General features: G+C 50.8%; 2 protein-coding genes across 7 annotated transcripts in view; both read left to right on the top strand.

Annotated features, from left to right (window-relative positions):
- Positions 1 to 754, top strand: part of PCNT (pericentrin) — a 126,302-nt gene extending 125,548 nt beyond the window's left edge. For all 5 annotated transcript variants that reach the window (XM_088023586.1, XM_028094745.2, XM_028094746.2 and 2 more), the window contains one exon: positions 280 to 754. In XM_088023586.1, the coding sequence (XP_087879712.1) occupies positions 280 to 323 (44 nt within the window). In that variant the 3' untranslated portion in view covers positions 324 to 754. The remainder of the gene's footprint in view (positions 1 to 279) is intronic.
- Positions 755 to 14,340: 13,586 nt separating this feature from the next.
- DIP2A (DIP2 acetate--CoA ligase A) overlaps positions 14,341 to 21,591 on the top strand; it is a 107,607-nt gene continuing 100,356 nt past the window's right edge. For both annotated transcript variants that reach the window (XM_028094740.2, XM_028094741.2), the window contains exon 1: positions 14,341 to 14,664. In XM_028094740.2, the coding sequence (XP_027950541.2) occupies positions 14,574 to 14,664 (91 nt within the window). In that variant the 5' untranslated portion in view covers positions 14,341 to 14,573. The remainder of the gene's footprint in view (positions 14,665 to 21,591) is intronic.

Here is a 21,591-nt window from a genome sequence, read left to right as displayed (position 1 = left end):
AGCAGGAAGCATGGGGACCGTGGGCTTCATCCCTCGCTGGGCCTGTGGTTCGGTTCCCTTCCCTCAGGCACACAGGGCACAAAGACCACGGTCCAGCCAGCACGTAATCTGTCTGGGGCTTCTTTACCATCACAACTTAAACCATTGTATACTTTAATGGTCATTTTTATCAGAAATGAGATTAACTCAGTGACACTGTTTCAAAATTTTGGGAAATTCTTCTTAAAAGACACACAAAGACCTCTAACGAATTGCTGTGTCATTTTTATTTATTTTTAGATCCTGCTTCAAAGAAATCCTGCCGCCAGAAGATTACACAATGAATAAAATCCTTGTGGCTCTTACCTGTGACAGTTCTATCTGAGGAAAAGATTTGTTTTTTCCCTTTCTCCAAGGAAGGCTCATGGCATGGCGTGGCAGGCAGTGCCCAGTCTCCTCGCGAGCCTGAGGTGCCAGCCCCCGAGTGCCGCTCATTAAGCATTCTCATCTTTTTGCAATGCTACAAAGCCAAATGGAGTATCCTCTGTGTAACTTCTGTGTGTTTTAGCTCCTTCCTTCACAAGGTGACGTGCATGCTCATGCGTGACGGGCGCCTGCCCTGCTCTGTGTGTGTTGGCCGAGCTGCCCTGCTCGCCTCCAGGAAGTGAGCAGAGACTTCCCTGTTGTTTATTTTCTTAAAGTGTACAGATGGGAATTTGGTTTAAAAACAAAAACACACCAAAAACAAAAAGAATAAAATCACAGCACTATTTTATTTGTGAATGGCCCTTGTGTTGTTTTTTAGTTTTATCCAATTTGCTTCATCATTGGCGAAAAGTCAAAACAGACCTACAATTTATGTTGAACTGTACGTCAATGTTTTCTGTGGAATGCAAAGTCTTCTTTGCCCAGTAAAGACTGAAAGATGGCTGCTTGCCTCGGTCTTTCTTGGTTTCTAAGTATTTCCATGTGGTTTTAGGACCTTTGGATGCTGGACATAGGTTTTAATATAAAACACCTTTTTCCAAATGACTGCTTATTTCCATGGTAGATTTTCCTTGTAGCCTACAGCACTGGTGCATGTCTGCGTTTTCTGTGTGTCAGTGAACGTGACCGTCGGGCCAGTTTTCTAGCGTTTGCCCCGCTCTGCCGAGCTTGCTTTCACGGCGTCCAGGATCGCTACCAACCCCCGGGGGCAGGAGCCCTGGCAGGGTCTCCTCGGTTTCCTGTCCAGAAGGAGAGTGACTGTGGTAGGTTATCACGTACTGAAGAATTACCCACGTGGGAGGGCTCGTGTGGGGCCACCAGCAGAAGTGACCATCATCCCGGCTCCATACCCGTGGAGTTCATCATCATCACCCAGCCCCACGGAGGAACTGCAGGTACCCTCCCAGGCAGGGGAACGTTCTCGGTCACGGAAAAGTGCTGGTTCATTACTAGGGAGAGGGGACGATCCAGTTAGAGAACCGCCATTCTGCAGCCCCCAGCAGGGCCCTCCATTGGCGTCCTAAAAGCACCTCCCAGACGAGCAGGCGGCCTGGCGTTTGGGCCTTGGGGAGGGTGATGCTGTGTGGGCTGCATTGTGTGTCCAGTGGCTGCCCCCGGCTTGGAGGGACAAAGTGCATGAGACCGTGAGGAGGGAGATAGATGCAGGACACTGTGTAAGTGACTCGCCCGGTCTCGTCAGGTTGGCCACACCGATGAGAAAACAAACGTGAGGGCCTGTTCGCTCAGGGAGACAGAACCCAGTGCAGTGGTGAAGCTTAGTCCCTAAGTTGAGGGACAGCAGCTGTGAAGATAGTTTTAGGGGTCACTGGGGGTACACCTGAATCTGTGCTGGGTAATAGATTTCAAGGGAGTTGATTGTAAATCTTGGGTGTGCTCACAGGTAACAGAATGCTGCTTTCTTAGGCTTTATACACAGAATTATTAAGAATAAGGAGCCATATCAGGGAAATCCAAATCAAAACCTCAATGAGATACCACCTCACACCCGTCAGAATGGCTAAAATGAACAAGTCAGGAAACGACAGATGTTGGTGGGGATGCGGAGAAAGGGGAACCCTCCTACACTGTTGGTGGGAATGCAAGCTGGTGCGGCCACTCTGGAAAACAGTATGGAGGTTCCTCAAACAGTTGAAATTAGAGCTACCATACGATCCAGCAATTGCACTATGAGGTATTTACCCAAATGATATAAGAATTCTGATTTGAAGGGGACATGCATCCCGATGTTTAGAGCAGCAATGTCCACAATAGCCAAACTATGGAAACAGCCCAAATGTCTATCGACTGATGGATGGATAAAGAAGATGTGGTATATACACAGTGGGATATTACTGGTATAAAAAAGGATGAAATCTTGCCATTTGCAGTGACATGGATGGAGCTGGAGGGTATTATGCTAAGTGAAATAAGTCAGAGAAAGACAATTATCATATGATCTCACTCTCACGTCGAATTTAAGAAACAAGACAGAGGATCATAGAGGAAGGCACGGAAAACCGAAACAAGATGAAATCAGAGAGAGAGACACAAACCATGAGAGACTCTTACCTCTAGAAGACAAACTGAGGGTTGCTGGACAGGAGGTGGGGGGTGGGGCAACTGGGTGACGGGCATTAAGGAGGGCACATGATGGAATGAGCACTGGGTGTTATATGCAACTGATGAATCACTGACCTCTACCTCTGAAACTAATAATACACTATATGTTAATTGAATTTAAATTAAAAAAATTTTTTTAAATTTTAAAAAAGAATAAGGAGCCACAACCTATGCAACATACTTTGAAATGGTTCTGTGATCAGAAAAAAAATACATACACATGAATATGTATTAAGTAAACATGGCAAAATCCTTGTTAAATGTTGAATCTAGTTCATATAGTGCGTATCTGGTTGTGTGAAAATTTTCATAAGAAAAGATGAACAAATACGTCATGACCAACCGGAGTCTGGGCCAGGATGCCTTATTCTAATAATAGGGTCCTGTCTGAATCTGAGCCCGCGCAGGGAAACAGCAACCACCCCAGGTGCCTAAGGAAAGGGGATTTAATGCAAGGGTCTGATTACTCTGATGGCGCAGGAGCTGTGATGAGCCCGGCCAGTAGCTGCTGGCCTGGGGGCTGCAGGTCGATGGACACGGACAGGGCCCTCCAGCAGGAGCCGGTCTCGGGGATGCTGCGTGCAGCACTGTCAAAAGGAGAGAAATGCCCATCTTTGCCCTCCTGGCCACCAAGGCTGGATAGGCAGCCTGGGACGGTCCTTGTGCAGAGCAGACAGGTGGGAATCAATCTGAAGGTACGTGGGCAGCACCAGCCACCCTTCGGTTCTCGTGCCTCACCCACAGTTAATGACCGAGACGTAACATAGCGCACCTGCCTGACCTGAGGGGCGTATTGTAGGATGCTCTGCGCCTCTCCACGGCCCGCACGGCCTTGCTCTCCAGGGGAAACAGACCCCTCCTCTAGGACAGGGTCAGTCCTTCGTGACTGTGCAGCTGATGCACTGCGGCTTGTCACACAAAGTGGGGGTGCTGGAGGGGGAGGGGCCCTGCCACCTCCCTGTTCTGTATGGAGTCACAAGGCCCTACTTGGCATCGATCCCCACTTCCATCACCCGGGCCCTGGTTCCTGGCCCTCAGCCAGCACCTTGGCTGGTTGGGTGACCTTAGCTCCCCTTCCAGAAAGATTTGAGACCTTAATAGTCTTGGTTTTAGAAGACTTCCCTTGTTTCCTCCTCTTACAGTTGAGCCCGAAAGTGCCGAGCACCAGGAGGTGGCCAGTGAATACGCTGGGTTACAGATCGATCTCCCTGTCCTCCTGCATGCTGGCCGCCTAGTTGCCTCATGGTGATCGGACCCCGTCGCCCCAGCCAGTGTAGTAGCCCCGTCCCTCTGATTCAGGGCACAGTCTCCACTGGTTGTTCAAAGGGACCGTTGTCATCTGGGGGAAGCAGTCCTCCCTTGGACAGCAGAGCCCAGCATCCTCAGATGGGAAGCAGAAACTCCTCAGGAGTCCTTTGGCGTGACAGTACCAGGGGCCATGCCTGTCTCGCAGTCTCCCAGGCTGACACGTCCCGGCTGTGGGAGGAATGGCTCCAGGAGTGTCTGGAGCAGGTGGGCCTTTCCACCATCCGCTGGTGAGCTCCTCCGGGTGATGGAAGCTACTAGTAACCAGGGAGTGCCACACTTACTGTGAGAGTGGTGATGGTGAATAAGAATTTGGGAGGTCCACAAATGAGCTTTGGGCAGGAAAAGCAAATCCATGTCCGACACAGAACTGGACAGAGACACGGGGACAACTGAGCAGGAGAAATTTCATGCAGCTTACTTTCGTATACCTGACGCACTCGAGTCTTGTGTGCTGTCCGTTTTCAGCACGTCTCCCGCATAGCTGAGTGAGTCCGTTCAGTTCTGACACTACCTGGAGTTGGCACGACTCGGTCCCACCGACTGCCCCACCTGAGGCACTAGCCGTAAGTGGGGGCCCTGTGCCTGGCCAACCACAAATATGGGTGTTTCCACAACGTCTCCCTGCAGGTTTGGGGATTGCCTAGAACCAAAGTGCTGTGTGTTACTGTTACCGGTTTGGTATAGAGGACACAGCTCGGGAGCTGCCGGGTGGAAGCGATGCACAGGACAGGCTTGGGGGGCAGAGCACAGAGCTTGTCTGCCCTCTGCAGGTGTGCCACCCACTTAGCACAGCAGGGGGTTCACCGACCCGGAAGACCCCCAAACCTTGCTCAGGATTGTATCAGGGCTTCATGATGTAGTCGTGATTATTTGCCACATGATCGAAGTCAATAGTCAGCCCCCATCCCGAAGTTCTCTGGGGACCCCACTGTGCGTCCACTGAGTGAAAAACTCTGGCATGGTCAAGGGGGGCTCATTATAACAAGAGGATGCTCCTATCAGGAAAGTCCAAGGGTTTCAGGAGCCAGGAACCAACAGCGAAGACCAGATACCTGTTTTTTCATCACACCTCACATACGTAGCACTTCAGGCAACGGGTCCCGCTGCGCCCTCCTGTCCTCGCGTCGTGGTGGTCAGGCAGCGCCCTGTGCAGGATGCACCGTGTGGTTTGTGTGTGGCTTGCTTGGGCAGGCGTCTGGGCTCTGTCAGGATCCAGGCATAAGTCTGGGGTTTCTCTAATGGAAACTGAGTTATTAGCAGAAGAAGACAAAGCTTTGCTTCAAGACCCTGGTGGTCTGCCCTGATGGGCCTTTAACGTGGAGCATTGTCCGGCATCCCGCGTTGGGGGTACTGAGGGTCTGAGCTGCAGGTCTGCAGTGCTGGTCTCCCAGGAAGCTACCGGCCCGTGGCTTCCTCAGTGTGCAGACTGGGGCAGCACATCCGAATATGGTTGTGACCCAAATGCAGACAAGCTGTCCCTAGCTGTAGGCGGTGCAGGGTGTAACTACTGGCTTCTGATCCTGGAAGGGGCAGCGTGCTACTCCGGAGACCGCTCGCCCCCAGAAACTGCCGAGTGGCAGCCCCAGCTTTCCATGGGGCCTTCCTCACAGCCAGCACACATCCTGCTACTTTCTGTTCCCTAGGACCTGTTACTATGATGTTTTTAATGCAACAGACCAAAGTCATATGGTGTCCAAACAATCAAAGACCCTAAGATAAGATTGTGACGGACACTGGCCTCTGCCGACTGAAACTGGACTGATTGTCTTTTCTGGTCAGTATTGAGGAAGGGGTGACAAGGCGCCTGAATATAAGCCTTCCCTCAGGTGCTGTAGCTCCTGGGCCCTTGTCAAGAGTTTGAGCCCCGTGGAGAACAGGCCTGCTCGGGGCCGAACTGAACAAGTCAAGAAACGGTGAAGAGCATCCCACCGAGGACTGGACACCGTGCTGTCTTAGCTGCTCTAACAAAACACCATAAACTGTGGTTTACAGACAACAACAAAAACGTATTTCTCGCAGTTGTGGAGGCTGGAGGTCCAAGGTGAGCGTGGCAGCGTGCTGGGCTTCGGGTGAGGCCCCTCTTCGGGGAGCACACTGCTCATAGTGACTCGTATCTTCACGCGGAGGAGGGTCGGGGGGGAGGCAAGCTCTCGTGATTCACGGGGGCTTCACCCTCATGACCCCCTGGAACCCGTGACCTCCCAAAGCTCCCTCCCACCGTCTAATACCATTGTGTTAGAAGACACAAAACTGGGTCCGAACAGATCCAAGCAACCAGAGTGAGTGGTGCTGCATTTTCTAGTCCCCTGCCTCCCCCCATGGTCTGTGGTCTCCTGGGACGTTCCCTCTGGCCAGTTGACAGAACAGAAAAGAACAGATTTGTTCTGCAGATGGATCTACGGAGCATGTTGGCATCAGCCGGGAGTGGACAGTTGCCACTCTACAGCCCGGCTCATGGGTGGATTTGGGAAGATTTCCATTTGGCTTCTGCCACTTTTCAGTGCCTGAGTTGCCAGGAGCGGAGGCCAATGCTGAGTCTGATATGGAGGCTTGCTTCCTCATGTTACAGAGGAGGCGGTGATTTGTCACCCTAGGACAGGTGTGAGTTTGGCTTCCCTGCCTGTGGTGCATCCATCAGCACCAGCATCCGTGGACTTGCGGAACATCCCACCCCCACAGGCAGCTCAGCACAGCCCCGCCTCTGAGCACCAGGCTGTTCTCAGGCAAGGGAAGTGCAGGGTGAGCTCACGCTCCTAGAGCTCACTGCTCTTAGCGTTGTTGGGGGAGGTCATCGAGAGGATGTGACTGCCAGGTGACCCTTGAGCTTGACCTGGGCCATCAATTGGAGGCTCCTCACTCCCAACCCTGTCCTTGGAATGTGTGCTCTGCCTCTTTGTTCCCACTGTGGGAGCTGTCCCAAGGACGTAGCCTTGTTGAGTCCATCTGGATCGAGTATGTGACTGAATCCAGTTAAGGCATCTATATAGACTTTTAACTGGCAGGTGGGCGTGGAGACCTACCTGTCTTATGGCTGCCCAAGACAGGCCTCGTAAGTAAGCTGCCTTGCTTGTTATACCTGCCGCCTACCAATTTGGAGTGGTCTGCCTCATCCTTTGCCTCTTTCTCTTCTGAGTATCCATATACAGGACAACTAACATGTGTGTCCCAGCAGCTGGAAACCATTGCCTTGACCAAAGAGTGGAGTGGCCACTGAAGGCTGCCATTCAGCACCGGCCTGGAGGCACATCGTACACGTTTGAGGGAACATCTCAAAGTGGTGTGTACCTTAAACCGACAGCACCTACACCGGCTACCTCCCTTACAGCAGGAATGTGGGAGTCTGTGAATCAAGAGGCAGACCCCTTCATTACATTTGTGAGTCGAATTCCTTAGGTTCCTTTTTTTTTCTAATGTATTTTTATTTTTATATTTTATTTAATTTAAAAAATTTTAAGTGATCTCCGTGCCCAACATGGCACTTGAACGCACAACCCCAAGATCAAAGGTTGTGTGCCCTACTGACTAAGCCAGCCAGGTGCTCCTACTTTTTATTTTTTGATGGAATAAAATGTTCTTAGCTTATGCTTTTATTTCTAATGCATTTTCATTAATTTTTTTTATTTAAAAATTTATTTATTTATTTATTTATTTTAATCAAGTAGGCTTCATGCCCAATGTGGGGCTTGAACTCATGACCCCAGGATCAAGAGTCGCATGCTTTACCAACTGAGTCAGCCAGGTGCCTATTTATTTATTTATTTTAAAGATTTTATTTTTAAGGAATCTTTACACCCAACATGGGGCTCGGAACTCACAACCCCAAGATCAAGATTTGCGGTCTCCACGGCCTGAGCCAGCCAGCTGCCCCCTGTATTTTTATTTTTAATTGCAGTATAGTGAACATGCAGTGTGATAGCAGTCTTAGGTGGGTGACGTCATGACTCCACAAGCTCATACATGGCACCGTGTGTCATCGCGCAGCCACCAGCACATTACTGACCGTTCCCCACGCCGTAGTTTCTGTCCCCTTGGAAGTTCGTGCCTCTTCGCCCCCTTCTCCTCCCCAACCCCCCCACCTCCCCCTGACGGCCGCCAGTTCTTTGTGCTTATGAGTCGATGTCTCTGTTGTTTGGTTTGTTTTTTAGATTCCACATACGAGTGAGATCATACAGTGTTCGTCTCTTCTCTGTATGACTTATGTCACTTAGCATCATATCCTTTAGCTCTGTCCACGTTGTGGCGAATGGCCAGATCTTGTTCTTTTTTAATGGCCACATGATATTCCTCTGTATGAATTTACCACCTCTTCTTTATCCATTCATCCACTGGTGGCCACTGGGCGGCTTCCGTATCTTGGCTATTGTAGATACTGCCGCAGTGAACATATGGGTGCAGATGTCTTTTTGAGTTAGTGTTGTAATTCTTTCACTTCTTAATCCCAGTTAAGCAAAGGAGTACCAAGACGCACCAGAGGGGTCACCTGGGTTCCACATATTCTTCCCCTTGGTGTAATTAACGTAAGAGCAGTCATACCTTCTCCACTGCCAAGACAGTGACTCCTCCTTTTGACCCCCCCCCCCAGTGTCCAGACCTCCAACTCCAGTTTGCAATCCAGTGAACAGTTGATACGTTCGCGGGTGAGTGTCCTTTTTGGGGACCAGGACCTCTAATCCTGCAGTCTGAACTTGGGAAGACAGGAAGTGCAGAGTCCCTTGGGGGGCAATGGTGAGTGGGACCACTCCTGTTTCCACCCCTTGGGTTTTGGCTCATGCATCCTTCCCACTGGGAACACAGTGCTATATAATGGTCTGAAGGGCACCGTGGCTTTGCAGAATCTTAATCCCAACTTTGGCACTTCAGCTGTGCCTCTGGCTGGCTGTCCCAGTGCTCTGTCAGGCAGCAGACCCCGTGCTCACTGCACGTCCTCTGCTGTTGGTGCATCCTGTCTCCTATGATGTCGTATGGGTCCTGCGCCAGTGGAACAGACACTCCATAAGCCCTTGCTGGCTGGTACTAGTGGGCAGGAAGGCCAAACTGATACAGAGAATATGGATCTATTCCTGTGAAAATGAACTGCTGGCTCTTCCCAGATGGAAGAGTTCCAACGCAGGAAATTCTCAGTGTACGTAAGGAGCCCTCATGGGAGCTCAGCATTGGTCTTTAGCTCGCAGGTTGGACATCCAGTGGCAGCTAGTGGCTAGATCAGCTTTGGTCAGAGAACTCACACTGCCAGGCCCAGGCATGGCCTCCACTCTTGTGCCCATCATGCCAATACTAGGGTTGTCCAACGTCAGCTGGCCGAGGCATTCTGTCTACTGGACTGTTTAGTACTTCTTTCATGGATGCTCTCTGGGCATTAACATTCTATACAAAGACCACTTGGTCGGAGTCCATATGTAGTCTCACCTTGGTTTGCTTGTTACATTAAAAAAAAAAAAAAAGATGAATGACTAGGAGATTTGTCTTTTGGGAGGATATACCCTTAACCACTGTCCTACATGCTGTCCATTTTCATGTCGAACTCACATACCAAGCCAACCATTTAGGAACCAAGCTCGAGATGTTTGCTCCTTTGTTAATTGGTCATAAAGGTTCCCCTGGATGTGGTAAGTGTGGAATGATAGAGGGGTCTGAAAGAACAGCAGTGGATGCCACGTGGGTCTGGGCTGCCTATTCTGTACTCACTTGTGACTTCTGTATGTTCTCATGCTGAGTCTTGAGACTTCCATCTTATGATGGATTATTGCTGGGCCCAGCTGACTTTAGGACTTCCCAAGTTTGATGGCCCATCTCACAACAGGCAATTTTGGCTGCATGGTGACTCAAGTGTTCCAAGGTCAGGTGCTCCATCTCTATTAGCACAGCAGCAAACCCGGATATTTTTTTCCCCAAAAAGACATATAAATTTTCTGCTCTAAGTGGTATGGTAGAACCTCGGGGTCCTGAATTGTGAATCTCCTACTGGGACATGACAGAAACTCCATGTGGCATTGTTCCCCGCCACCAATAACCACCCATACCACCTGCTAGACCCTCTGGCTCAGGCAGCAGAGCCTGACCTATTGTGGCCTCCATTAATTACCTGCCCCTCTTATGGACCACTCTAACAGGATACCTTGCTGATGATCCAAATATGTAGATATCAAAGTTCTTGGCTCTTCTCAAAGCTGACAGTTTTCCAAATCACTCAATATTTGAGTCAGAGCTGGATCCCTAGGTGTGGAACATGCTGCTTCCAGAACCAGAAGAGGTCCAACAATGTCTTGCTTTCTAATTGTTGAAGGTGCCAGATGCAATAATTGTCTTTTACTTTTGGAAAGCTGCCCTGTGGGACACTGCTGACCACTGGATCCCTAAAAATATGATGAATGTAGCAGGCCCCTGAATCTTCATGGGGTTTATTATTTTCTCTCTGGAGTATCTGTATCTTTCCAAGGTCTCCAACATCTTCACCTCTTGCTCATCTGGCTGATGAACATGTTGTTATGGATGTAATGGGACAATGCAATTTTCAGCATAGCCTTCAGGCAAAACTGTATTTGTTCCATGTGTCCCACAATCTGGGGGCCAACATCAACTGCCAGACATGTGCGTAAATGAGTCACCAAGAGAGTTGCTTCTTGCTGTTTTATCCACTAAGTGTGTAGTACTTTGTTATGTGGCACTAGATACCCCATCATGCTAGCAGCATCCCTTCAGCAAGTTCACACCCAGTCTTTGATCAGGTCCTAAACCCCATATCTCAGAAGATTGCTTATAAGCCAATAAACTCTTCTACCCAGTTTTATTTTTTAAAATTTATTTAAATTCAATTAACATACAGTGTATTATTAGTTTCAGAGGTAGAGGTCAGTGATTCATGAGTTGCATACAACACCCAGTGCTCATTACATCACGTGCCCTCCTTAATGCCCGTCACCCAGTTACCCCCTCCTACCAGCCCCCTCTCACCTCCAGCAACCCTCAGTTTGTTTCCTGTGATTTAGAGTCTCTTAATGGTTTGTCTTCCTCTCTGACTCCATCTTGTTTTATTTTTCCCTCCCTTCCCCTATGATCCTGTTTTGTTTCTTATATTCCACATATCAGTGAGATCATATGATAATTGTCTTTCTCTGATTGACTTATTTCACTTAGCGTAATACCCTCCACCTCCATCCACATCATAGCAAATGGTAAGATTTCATTTTTTGATGGCGGAGTAATATTTCATTGTGTATATGAACCACATCTTCTTTATCCATTCATCTGTCGATGGACATCTGGGCTCTTTCCACAGTTTGGCTATTGTGGACATTGCTGCTAGAAACATTGGGGTGCAGGTGCCCCTTGGATCACTCCATTTGTCTTCTACCCAATTTTACATTGTAACTCCCTTCCAATTTCTGCAAGGGTCATGCTGATGAATTAAATGTGTTGGGGACCACCACTCATTAAACACACTCATAATCCAACCCCACACAAATTTTCCCAGTTCCTGGAAATACACATTGGCTGGTCTTACAACTTGTTATGGATTGAATTTTATCCCCACCCCCTCTCAGAAAAGATGTTGAAGTACTAACCCTGAGTAACTGTGAATGTGACCTTATTTGGAAATAGGGTCTTTGCAGATGATCCAGTTCAGAGGAATTAATTAGGGTGGGTTCTAATTCAGTATCACTGGTGTCCTTTTAAGTAGGGGAAATTTGGACTCAGAACTAGACACACATGTAGGGAAAAGCCATGTGAATATGAAGGCATAGATTGGTGTGATGCACCTACAAGCCGAGGAATAGCAAACGTTCCAGCAAACCATCAGAAGCTGGGGGAGAGGAATGACAGCCTCTTGCAGTCCTCAGAAGGACCCAGACATGCTGTCATCTTTTTTTCTTTTTTAAATTTATGTGTTTTTTAGTAATCTCTACCCCTGACGAGGGGCTCCAGCTCACGACCCCTAGATGTAGAATCGCATGCTCTTCCAACTGGGCCAGCCAGGTGCCCCCATGCCGTCTTCTTGTTCTGACTTCTGGTCTCCAGAGACAAATTTCTGGTAAGCCATCCTGTTTGTGGTACTTTGTTAGTGAAGCCCTAGCAAACATATACACAGTCCTTTTGAGGGGGAGGGGACTATAGCTCCCCTTGCATCTCATGTTTCCAGCTAAATTATGCCCCCCAAATAACTGTGATTCCATGCTTAGTGTCTAGTAGGTGGGGGAAGGAGTGCTGGCTAAACAGGGAGAGGTGAGCCACATGGAGGGCCTGGGGAGTCAAAACCTTTGAGGGTATCTAGCCAGATATCAAATACCTCCAGCCCGTGTCACGGCCCCAGCTTTTCCCAACCAGGGCCCCAGACTCAGCATAACAGAGCTGCCTTGGTTGGGTGCTTACCATCTTTGAGGTATTAATCCCTGGGCCTGGGCCTTGTCTTTTTTTTATTTTTTAAGATTTTATTTATTTATTTGAGAGAGAGAGAATGAGAGAGAGAGAGAGAGCACGAGAGGGAAGAGGGTCAGAGGGAGAAGCAGACTCCCCGCTGAGCAGGGAGCCCGATGTGGGACTCGATCCAGGGACTCCAGGATCATGACCTGAGCCGAAGGCAGTCGCTCCAAAGGCAGTCGCTTAACCAACTGAGCCACCCGGGCGCCCTGGGCCTTGTCTTCATCATCTCAGTGTGGGAGATGTTTTCTTTATATGCAACCAAAGAGGCTCCATGGCTTTCAACCGTCTGTTGTTAGCCATCAGCTATCCATTGTTTTTCTTTTTTCCTTTTTAAATTATTTTTTAAGATTTTTATTTATTTATTTGACAGAGAGAGCACAAGCAGGGGGAGCGGCAGAGGTAGAAGGAGAAGCAGGCTCCCCACGGACCAGGGAGCCCGACATGGAGTTCGATCCCAGGATCCTGGGATCATGACCTGAGCTGAAGGTAGACACTGAACGACGGAGCCACCAGGCGCCCCTGTTTTTATTTATTTTATTTTTTTAAGTAGGCTCCATGCTGGGCTCCCAATGAGGGCCTTGAACTCATGACCCTGAGACTGAGACCTAAGCTGAGATGAAGAGTCGGGCACTCAACCGACTGAGCCACCCAGGTGCGCCCGTTTTTTTTCTTAAACGTATCAGTAGTACTGAGGAATAGCTACCCAATTCCGTGACCCTTCTTGATAGCTACTCCATATGTCAAAGGCTCCATATGTCACCCACTTTGTGTATTCCACTTCACGTCACCGGTTCACCTCCAGCTTCAGAGCTGGTGAGAAATGAGCAGATCACCACAGGGGCTGTGAGTGACCCAGCACATCTCCTGCCTCGCTTCCTCAGACCACTCCTGGGAGCAAGCGCTGTAGCATGGCTTCTCCACAAGCAGATGCTGAGATGGAGTTTGGGGGAGACGACCTGTGAGAGGAAGGGGAAGGAAGCAGGACTGAGCAGAGGACGCAGAAGTGTGCGGAGGCGCTGCAGAGCTCTTGCCGTCTGCTGTGCTCTGGGGCCCGTGCCGATCCTCGGAGGGGTTCGGTGTTGGGCCCAAATGGCCAGATCTTTATACTTGCGCTCCATTCAGTCACCAGCTGCGGACTGCTCCAGGCAGGATACGGCCTTGGGCATACCCGCTACAGCCCACCCCTGCACACTTCCCCTCATGTCGTTGGGGAGCAGCTCCTTCAGGGGCACCCTGCAGACACACTTCGCCTTTCAGGATTCCTGGGCCTCCCGGCTCAGTCCAGCAAGCTCCCAGCCTCCCCATGTGTTGCTGCTCCCCGGTGCTTGTCCTCGCACTTCCTAAGGTCAGCTCCGGGTCTGAAACGGCGGCTGGAGCTCATTGCTGGTCAGTACTATACGTTCTGCGGCAGTTTAGAAAAGTAAATGAGCTAACACATGTAAAAGCCTGGGACAAATGTCTGGCTCACAGGGGGGCCCATGTAGGTATCTGCTAATATCCCAGCAGGTATTCAAAGTGCGCACAGGGTGTCCCAGCAAGGCTACTGGGAATCGGCGGAAAGCGCCAAGAGTGCAGCTGAAGGAACACTTGCAGGGTCACACATGGACTAACTGGCTGCTGTCACCCCGGTGGCCAGTGGCTGCGCAGGCCCGCGGACCCCAGACCCCAACCCCGGAGGGCGGACAGGGCCGAACCTAGCGCGCGCTCGACCCGGGCAGCAAACTGGTCCAGGCGCCCAGCTTACCTGCCCGCCTCTCTCAATGGGACTCCGCAGGGCACTCGCCGCATCCTCGGGGCCAATGGGAGCGAGCCTTCGGTGTTGCTGGGCGGGCCGGCCGCTCCAAGCCCGGCCCACGACCCGCCGCGCACGCGCACTCCCCCTCCCGCCCTTCCCGCCGCGCACGCGCATTCCGTGTAGGGCCGGCCGGGAGGTCGGGGGCGCGCGGAGTGGCGGCGGAGCCCGCGCTCGTGCTCGCGCCCGCGCTCGTGCTCGCGCCCGCGCTCGTGCTCGCGCCCGCGCCCGCTCCCGCGCCGGTGCGGAGCTCCTCGGGCCGCGCCCCTACCCCGTCGCCTCAACTCCCCGCCAGGCAGATGCGGGTCGCGGGGCTGAGGGGAGCGAGGTAGCCTTCGCCCGCGCCGCCGCCGCCGCCGCCGCCGCCGCCGCCGCCGCCGCCCGGCCCTGGGCCGGCCGGGACCGCGGCCCCAGCCCCTCCCGGGCGTGTTCCGGCCTGGTCGTCCGCGGGGCGCGGCCAGAGCGGGCCATGGCCGACCGCGGGTGTCCGCTGGAGGCGGTGCCGCTGCCCGCCGAGGTGCGGGAGAGCCTGGCCGAGCTGGAGCTGGAGCTGTCGGAAGGTGAGCGGCCCGGATCCCACCCGGCCCTCACCCCGGACCCCCCACCCCGGGACCCCGGACCCCAGCCCGGACCCCACCCGGCCCTGACCCCGGAACCCCGGACCCCAGCCCGGACCCCGCCCGGCCCTCACCCCGGACCCCGGGACCCCGGACCCCAGCCCGGACCCCGCCCGGCCCTCACCCCGGACCCCGGGACCCCAGACCCAGATCCCGCCCGGCCCTCACCCCGGACCCCCCACCCCGGGACCCCGGACCCCAGCCCGGACCCCACCCGGCCCTGACCCCGGAACCCCGGACCCCGACCCAGATCCCGCCCGGCCCTCACCCCGGACCCCGGGACCCCAGACCCAGATCCCGCCCGGCCCTCACCCCGGACCCCGGGACCCCGGACCCTGGCCCGGATTCCGCCCCCCCCCCCCGCCCTCACCCCGGACCCCCGGGACCCCCGCCCAGCCTTCATCCAGGACCCCGGCCCGAACCCCGGACCCCAGACCCTGGCCTGGACCCCCCGCCCGGCCCTCACCCCGGACCCCGGGACCCGGGACCCTGACCCCGGCCCGGATCCCCGCCCGGCCCTCACCCCGGACCCCGGGACCCCAGACCCAGATCCCGCCCGGCCCTCACCCCGGACCCCGGGACCCCGGACCCCAGCCCGGATCCCACCCGGCCCTGACCCCGGAACCCCGGACCCCAGCCCGGACCCCGCCCGGCCCTCACCCCGGACCCCGGGACCCCAGACCCAGATCCCGCCCGGCCCTCACCCCGGACCCCCCACCCCGGGACCCCGGACCCCAGCCCGGACCCCACCCGGCCCTGACCCCGGAACCCCGGACCCCGACCCAGATCCCGCCCGGCCCTCACCCCGGACCCCGGGACCCCAGACCCAGATCCCGCCCGGCCCTCACCCCGGACCCCGGGACCCCGGACCCCAGCCCGGACCCCACCCGGCCCTGACCCCGGAACCCCGGACCCCGACCCAGATCCCGCCCGGCCCTCACCCCGGACCCCGGGACCCCAGACCCTGGCCCGGATTCCGCCCCCCCCCCCGCCCTCACCCCGGACCCCCGGGACCCCCGCCCAGCCTTCATCCAGGACCCCGGCCCGAACCCCGGACCCTGGCCTGGACCCCCCGCCCGGCCCTCACCCCGGACCCCGGGACCCGGGACCCTGACCCCGGCCCGGATCCCCGCCCGGCCCTCGTCCCGGAGCCCGGGAGCCCAGACCCTGACCCGGATTCCGCCCGGATCCCGGGAGCCCCGCCCGGCCCTCACCCCGGGACCCCTGCCTGGCCCTCACCCGGAGAACTGGACAGCACCACCCACCCACCCCCGCCTTAGGCCGCCAGCCTTTGGGTTCCCGGCGGGTCCCCGAGCCCTGCGGTTTGACTGGGTGGTTTGGCCTCAAGCACGTGAGTCTCGACGGGAATGACCATTTTTGTCCAAGCAGTAAGGCGGTGTTTATCCGAGCTCCAGGCTGCAGGTCTGGGCTTCCTGAGGGTGGCTGTACCCAGGACCTGTGAGCCCACCCCAGCCTGTGTGTCCGCGGCCCCCTGTATTACCGGGTTGTAGCAGCACCTGCCTGTCTGCGTCGTTCAGGCTAAAAGAACATATGCAAAGCACTAACACTTAGAACGAGGTTGTTGCCCCATTTCCGGAACTCTTAAAAATTAAAAAAAAGTTCAATGAATGGTTGTTTGTCAAAAATAGACTGGAGTAACTGCACTTCAGAGGTGGGTGGCTTCGGCATCTAGAATGATCTTTTTCCGAGACTTGTGTCCTGATGTTGTGTTTGGATTCATTGCACAAAGAGTAAGTTCTTGCCCAGTTACAGGGCAGCCAGCAGCCTTTGAGGAAACACATCTAAATGTTTAACTCTGTTTTTGAAACAAATGCATTTTCAGTTTTTAGAATCCATTTTCTCATAGTCCAGTTATTAAGTTTCAGGTTGGTAAGTGGGCTCAGATTGGGGCAGTGAATTTTTGAAAGAACCATCTAAATAAGTGTGTGCTTGCTTGGACTCACTGATTTAGTTTCAGGTTGGTAAGTGGGCTCAGATTGGGGCAGTGAATTTTTGAAAGAACCATCTAAATAAGTGTGTGCTTGCTTGGACTCACTGATTTAGTTTCAGGTTGGTAAGTGGGCTCAGATTGGGGCAGTGAATTTTTGAAAGAACCATCTAAATAAGTGTGTGCTTGCTTGGACACTCACTGATTTAACACTCACCAAGCTCAGAGTGGAAGGTGCAGTTGTCACCTTTGTTTTACAGATAACACAGCATCTACTTGCAGCTGTTTTGAATTCAACACTGAAATTTTTTAAAGTTCTATGATACATGGCACATTTTTTTTAATGGAAGTGCAGTAAGAAGTGGGTGGATTTGAGAATTCTTTGTGATTAGATGCCCTTGAGCAGTCTGAAAAACTCAAATTAGGAATGGTTCTGACAGGAAGTACTATCCTGAATTTGTTGTAGTTCTTCATCAAGGGAAAATCATGTAGCTGCAGACTTTACACATTTCAGATATGGTTTTGTAGATTGCTCCAAATTTCTGCTCCAGTGTGTTTGTTATTCCCTCAATTCTTGTTTTGTGGCTGTATGTTTGAGTGCTTTCTAGGAGTTGACAGATGAGGTTGGATCCAGTGAACAAAACGCTTCTTTGTTGCTCCGTTTGTGCTGGCCTCATTTTAGATGCGTGTGGAGGATGTAGAGATGAGTAGAGGGTGGGTGTACGGTCGGATGTGAGTGGAGAGAAACTGGAAAGCTAGCTTAGGCCGGGAAGGGTGTGAACAGAACCTGAAAGAGGACAGAGTGCATTGCGCCAGGGAGGCAGGAGCCCTGGCCTATGTCCCAGCTTCTAGACTCGCCTGACACCTTTCTTTTGGCCCAAATAGGTCTGTGATTATTCAGGCCCTGTGACACTTGGCCCTGCTCCCAGGGTGTTCCCACACCTTTGATGCTGGCTTTTTCAGCTTGCATCATGATTGTGTTGATGCAGGGCCTCCCTGTTGGACTTGGAGACGCTTTGTGATAGGGACTGTCTTAGGCCGACCTTCGGCATCTGCACACAGTGGCTGGCATCTGGTACGCGCCCCTGAACTTCCGTTGGATGATAGCAGCTCTGAATGTGGGTTTGGTCGGCTGTCGGGGAGGCAGCCGGCAGCCTTATGGACACCCGGTAGTTCTTGTGGAGAGTCAGTCGGATAGAGTACGTGAACATGCCTTGAAACTGGCAAGGTGTTATTAGTGAAGCACAGTCCTGAAGCAACCCAGGTTAGTCTTGTTGTCATCACTTGTAAATTTTGATCAAGTAGAAGTAGGAAGTGCGACTCTGTCCTGGGCCTCCCTTCCCCCCATTGTGTGTGCGGGGGATAAACTTCTAATTCAGAATAAAGTAATTTCAAAATAGGATGGCTTTGCAGTGCTCACGTTTCTCTGAGTGAGAACTTGCATAAAGTCTAGCGTTGACACTGTGCTAGGCAGGTTAGGGGAAGAGGGACTTGACAGACAAAATGCTGCCCACGTGGAGACCGGTAGTGATGGATACCTGGATAATCTGGAAAATCCTGCACAACTTCCTTTGGACTGTACACCAGACTAGTTGACTAGTAGTGATTAGTTGAGTATGGCCCTGCCTTTATTCATAACTCACGTGTGGCCTTTTTCCCAGCATCCTCACTGGATTGTCATCATTAACCACTGCAGTTGGGGTCAGCCCTTAGGGGGCTTCTGGTCTTAGAATACAGTGATTTTTTCTGATAGGGCAGGTTTGTTGGCTTTATGTTATGGATTCCCAAGAGGGAAATAACTCTGGTCTTGGCCCCTAACTTTCCCAGCTGTTTCACCCTTCTTCGGATCTCCTAGGATGAAAGGTGGAAAGCAGAACCCCACTCTTCTTAGGCAGCCCCCAACCCCCCCATCACGAACACACACAGAGTTTACACGTGCGGCTCCTTAAAGTATATGAGAATGTCCGTGGATGAGAATGAGGTTATCAGACGTGTAACTTTGACTTTAAAGAAGAATTAATTCCCAAACACTGGTACTTTACCTATTATAGTGTCAACTTACCTTCTAAATAGCTCACAGCTCATTTGGTACTGTACAGTATCTTGGGGCTGGTGGTGCTGAACTGCTTGAAAAACCTGGATGGTGGGGGCGCCTGGGTGGCTCAGTCGGTTAAGCGTCTTCCTTCGGCTCAGTCATGATCCCAGGATCCTGGGATCGGGCCCCGTTTCAGGCTCCCTGCTCGGCAGGAGGCCTGCTTCTCCCTCTCCCACTCCCCCTGCTTGTGTTCCCTCTCTCGCTGTCTCTCTCTCTGTGTCAAACAAATAAATAAAATCTTTAAAAAAAAAAAAGAAAAGAAAAGAAAAACCTGGATGGTGGTGTCAAGTTGGTGCTTTGGTGGAGTGGCCTGCAGTGGTTTAGAAAGGAAATTCCTACACAATCAACTTTGTTCCACTCCTGTTTCTTTATTCCTATTCTGGTTAATAGGTCTATTTCAAAGCTTTACCTTTAGTCTGTTTCTTGTTTTACTGCATTTTGTTAACGTAGGGGCCTCAGCCTGGTTGCTGGCAAACAAAAAGGGGAAAAGCTCTGTGGGTGTAGAGGAAGGGACTTCTTCACAAAGCTTTTTTCCTCGTTAAATGTTTGTAACGTCTGTAATTTGTTATATAATTCTTATTTTTCAAAACAGAAGCCTGACATTGCCTTTACATCAATAAGCATTTGTTGTACTTCCTAAATATTTTGTGGTATATTAAAGTTCTCATGTCCACAAATTCTTTTCATCCATCAAAGCCCAGCCCAAACGCCTTCTCTGATGTGGCTACTTTCTTGGAAGTCTCATCACACTTGCTCCCACCTTTGGGATTCTTGCCACTTTTTGTTTTTTGTATTTGTTATTTGTATATATTCGTGCATTCAGTAATTGTTGAGAGCCCACTGGCAAGCTAATGTTTCAGATGTCAAAGGTCAGGGTTAGCTCCATTTCTCCATTGATCAGCTTTGCACACTGTTTTATTAAAAAGTAATGCAGATACGGGGGCAGAGAAGTGAAATACTTCAAAGGAAGTGTGGGGTGGAGTGAGTGAGCATGAGTGAGTGTGAGTGTGTGTGGTGTGCCCCTCCCCTCCCCGCCAGGTGTTCTCTCGTGTCCATTTCCTGGGTTTTCTTCCAGAAGTAATCTGCCCGTGTGGTTCCTCTGGGGGTCCCTGAGACCTTTTCTGGGCACCTGTGAAGGAAGACTATTTTCAGTGACACTAAGATGTCATTTCTGTTTCCTGTGTTTGTACTGATGGTGCTGACGGCCATTGTTACCTCACCAACTCCCCGCTCAGCAGCAAAAGTAGGCGGCACTGTCACTTACCTGTATCCTTCCTTGATGAAACAATACAAATTAATTTTCTTAACTCTCAACCCTTGAATGCCCATCTTCTTAATAGTCCATATGAGACAATGGGAAGTGCCTCCAAGAGCTCCAGGGCCTGTTGTGAGGAACAGCACTTGTGTGTCTTGAGTTGCAAAGTGAATGAGCCGCGTTTGTTGCAGAATGCCGTGTTTACTTGAAAAATGGGTGTTGGACAAACTGCAGTTTCCAAGACTTGGATATCTGGTGGACATTTTCTGGAACATAAATGAACGACAACAACTGTCAGAATTTATGGTCAATGATAATACTTGTGCTTTTGAACAAAAATTTTTATAAAACTTATCTGCACCATGAGCATGACAGCCTCTCATTACTTAAATACTTTTTTGATGAGATCAGTGGCAATATTAATGTCAGGTTTTGATATTATATAATGAAATGTGTCAACATTAGGAAGATCTATATAGTTCTGTGAACCAGTATTTTCTAAGTATCAGTGTATCATGTTACAAATTTGTGCACAGGTGAAAAGATCCATTCAAAATAATAGACCATTGGGTTGTAACACAACAGTACGAAAAGTTCATTGATACGGTTTTAGATTTTACATTGCAACTGTTCTGGGAGAAACTACCACTTGCCTAGTTTGGGTGGTGTGGTATTGAAGAATGTCCACAGTGATCTGTAAAGGCTACTGAAACACTCCGCCCTTGTCCAACATCTGTGTGAGGCTGGATTCACCTTGTAGACTTCAGAAAAGCCAGATTACAACAGGTTGAATGCTGAAGCAGATAAGAGAATCTATCCAACTGTTTTCTACAAAGCCAGATATTTAAGAGACTTGTAAAAGTGAAACAATACCTGTACTCACTGAATATTTTGGCTTTGGAAATCTGTTATTTTTTATTAAAATATATTTATGTTAACATGGTTTATTGTAAACAAATTCGAGTGAAATATTTTAAAAATTTCACCATTTTAATTTCTAATATGGTAAATGTTGATCGATATAACACAAACAAACAAAAGCTCTTTGGGGTCCTCAGTAATTTTTAAGAGCCTGAAGGGGTCCTGAGTCCAAAACTTCTGAGAAGTGCTAGTCCATGCAACTCTAACAGAACTTTTAAGGAAATACCCAAATGTCCTTGTATACTTCTTTATACTTTTTTGTAACAAATTTTTTATCTGTTGCTGGCATAATAAGGATTTCTGTTTATATTTGTAAAGACAATCAGATGTTTTCAATTTATAAAACATGCTGGAAGATCTCTGAAAATTGTACTTACTAATTGCTTATATGTCCCCCTTTACATGATTCAGGAATATTCCCCTTTAGAACTTTTTTTGTAGTGAAGCATCCTAGCACAGTTGTCTCCTTACAAAATTTTTTTCTTTATTGAATTTTGATTTATACGCTTTTAAGAGTATCAATACTATGATTTCAGTTTTAATACCCTAAAACTTTGCACATACTGTTCATTGCCAACTAGTCTGAACTGTTGAATTCCTGCTTTTGTTTAAACTTCACTTTCTCTCTGGAGTTCTGCCTTGCTCTGAGGA

Source organism: Eumetopias jubatus, unplaced genomic scaffold (assembly GCF_037043125.1).
Source record: "Eumetopias jubatus isolate StellerSeaLion01/CBP00866 unplaced genomic scaffold, mEumJub1_p1.0 scaffold_1, whole genome shotgun sequence".
Classification (NCBI taxonomy): Eukaryota; Metazoa; Chordata; class Mammalia; order Carnivora; family Otariidae; genus Eumetopias; species Eumetopias jubatus.
The sequence above is the reverse complement of the archived record's forward strand: the minus strand, read 5'-3'. Positions and strand labels throughout refer to the sequence as shown.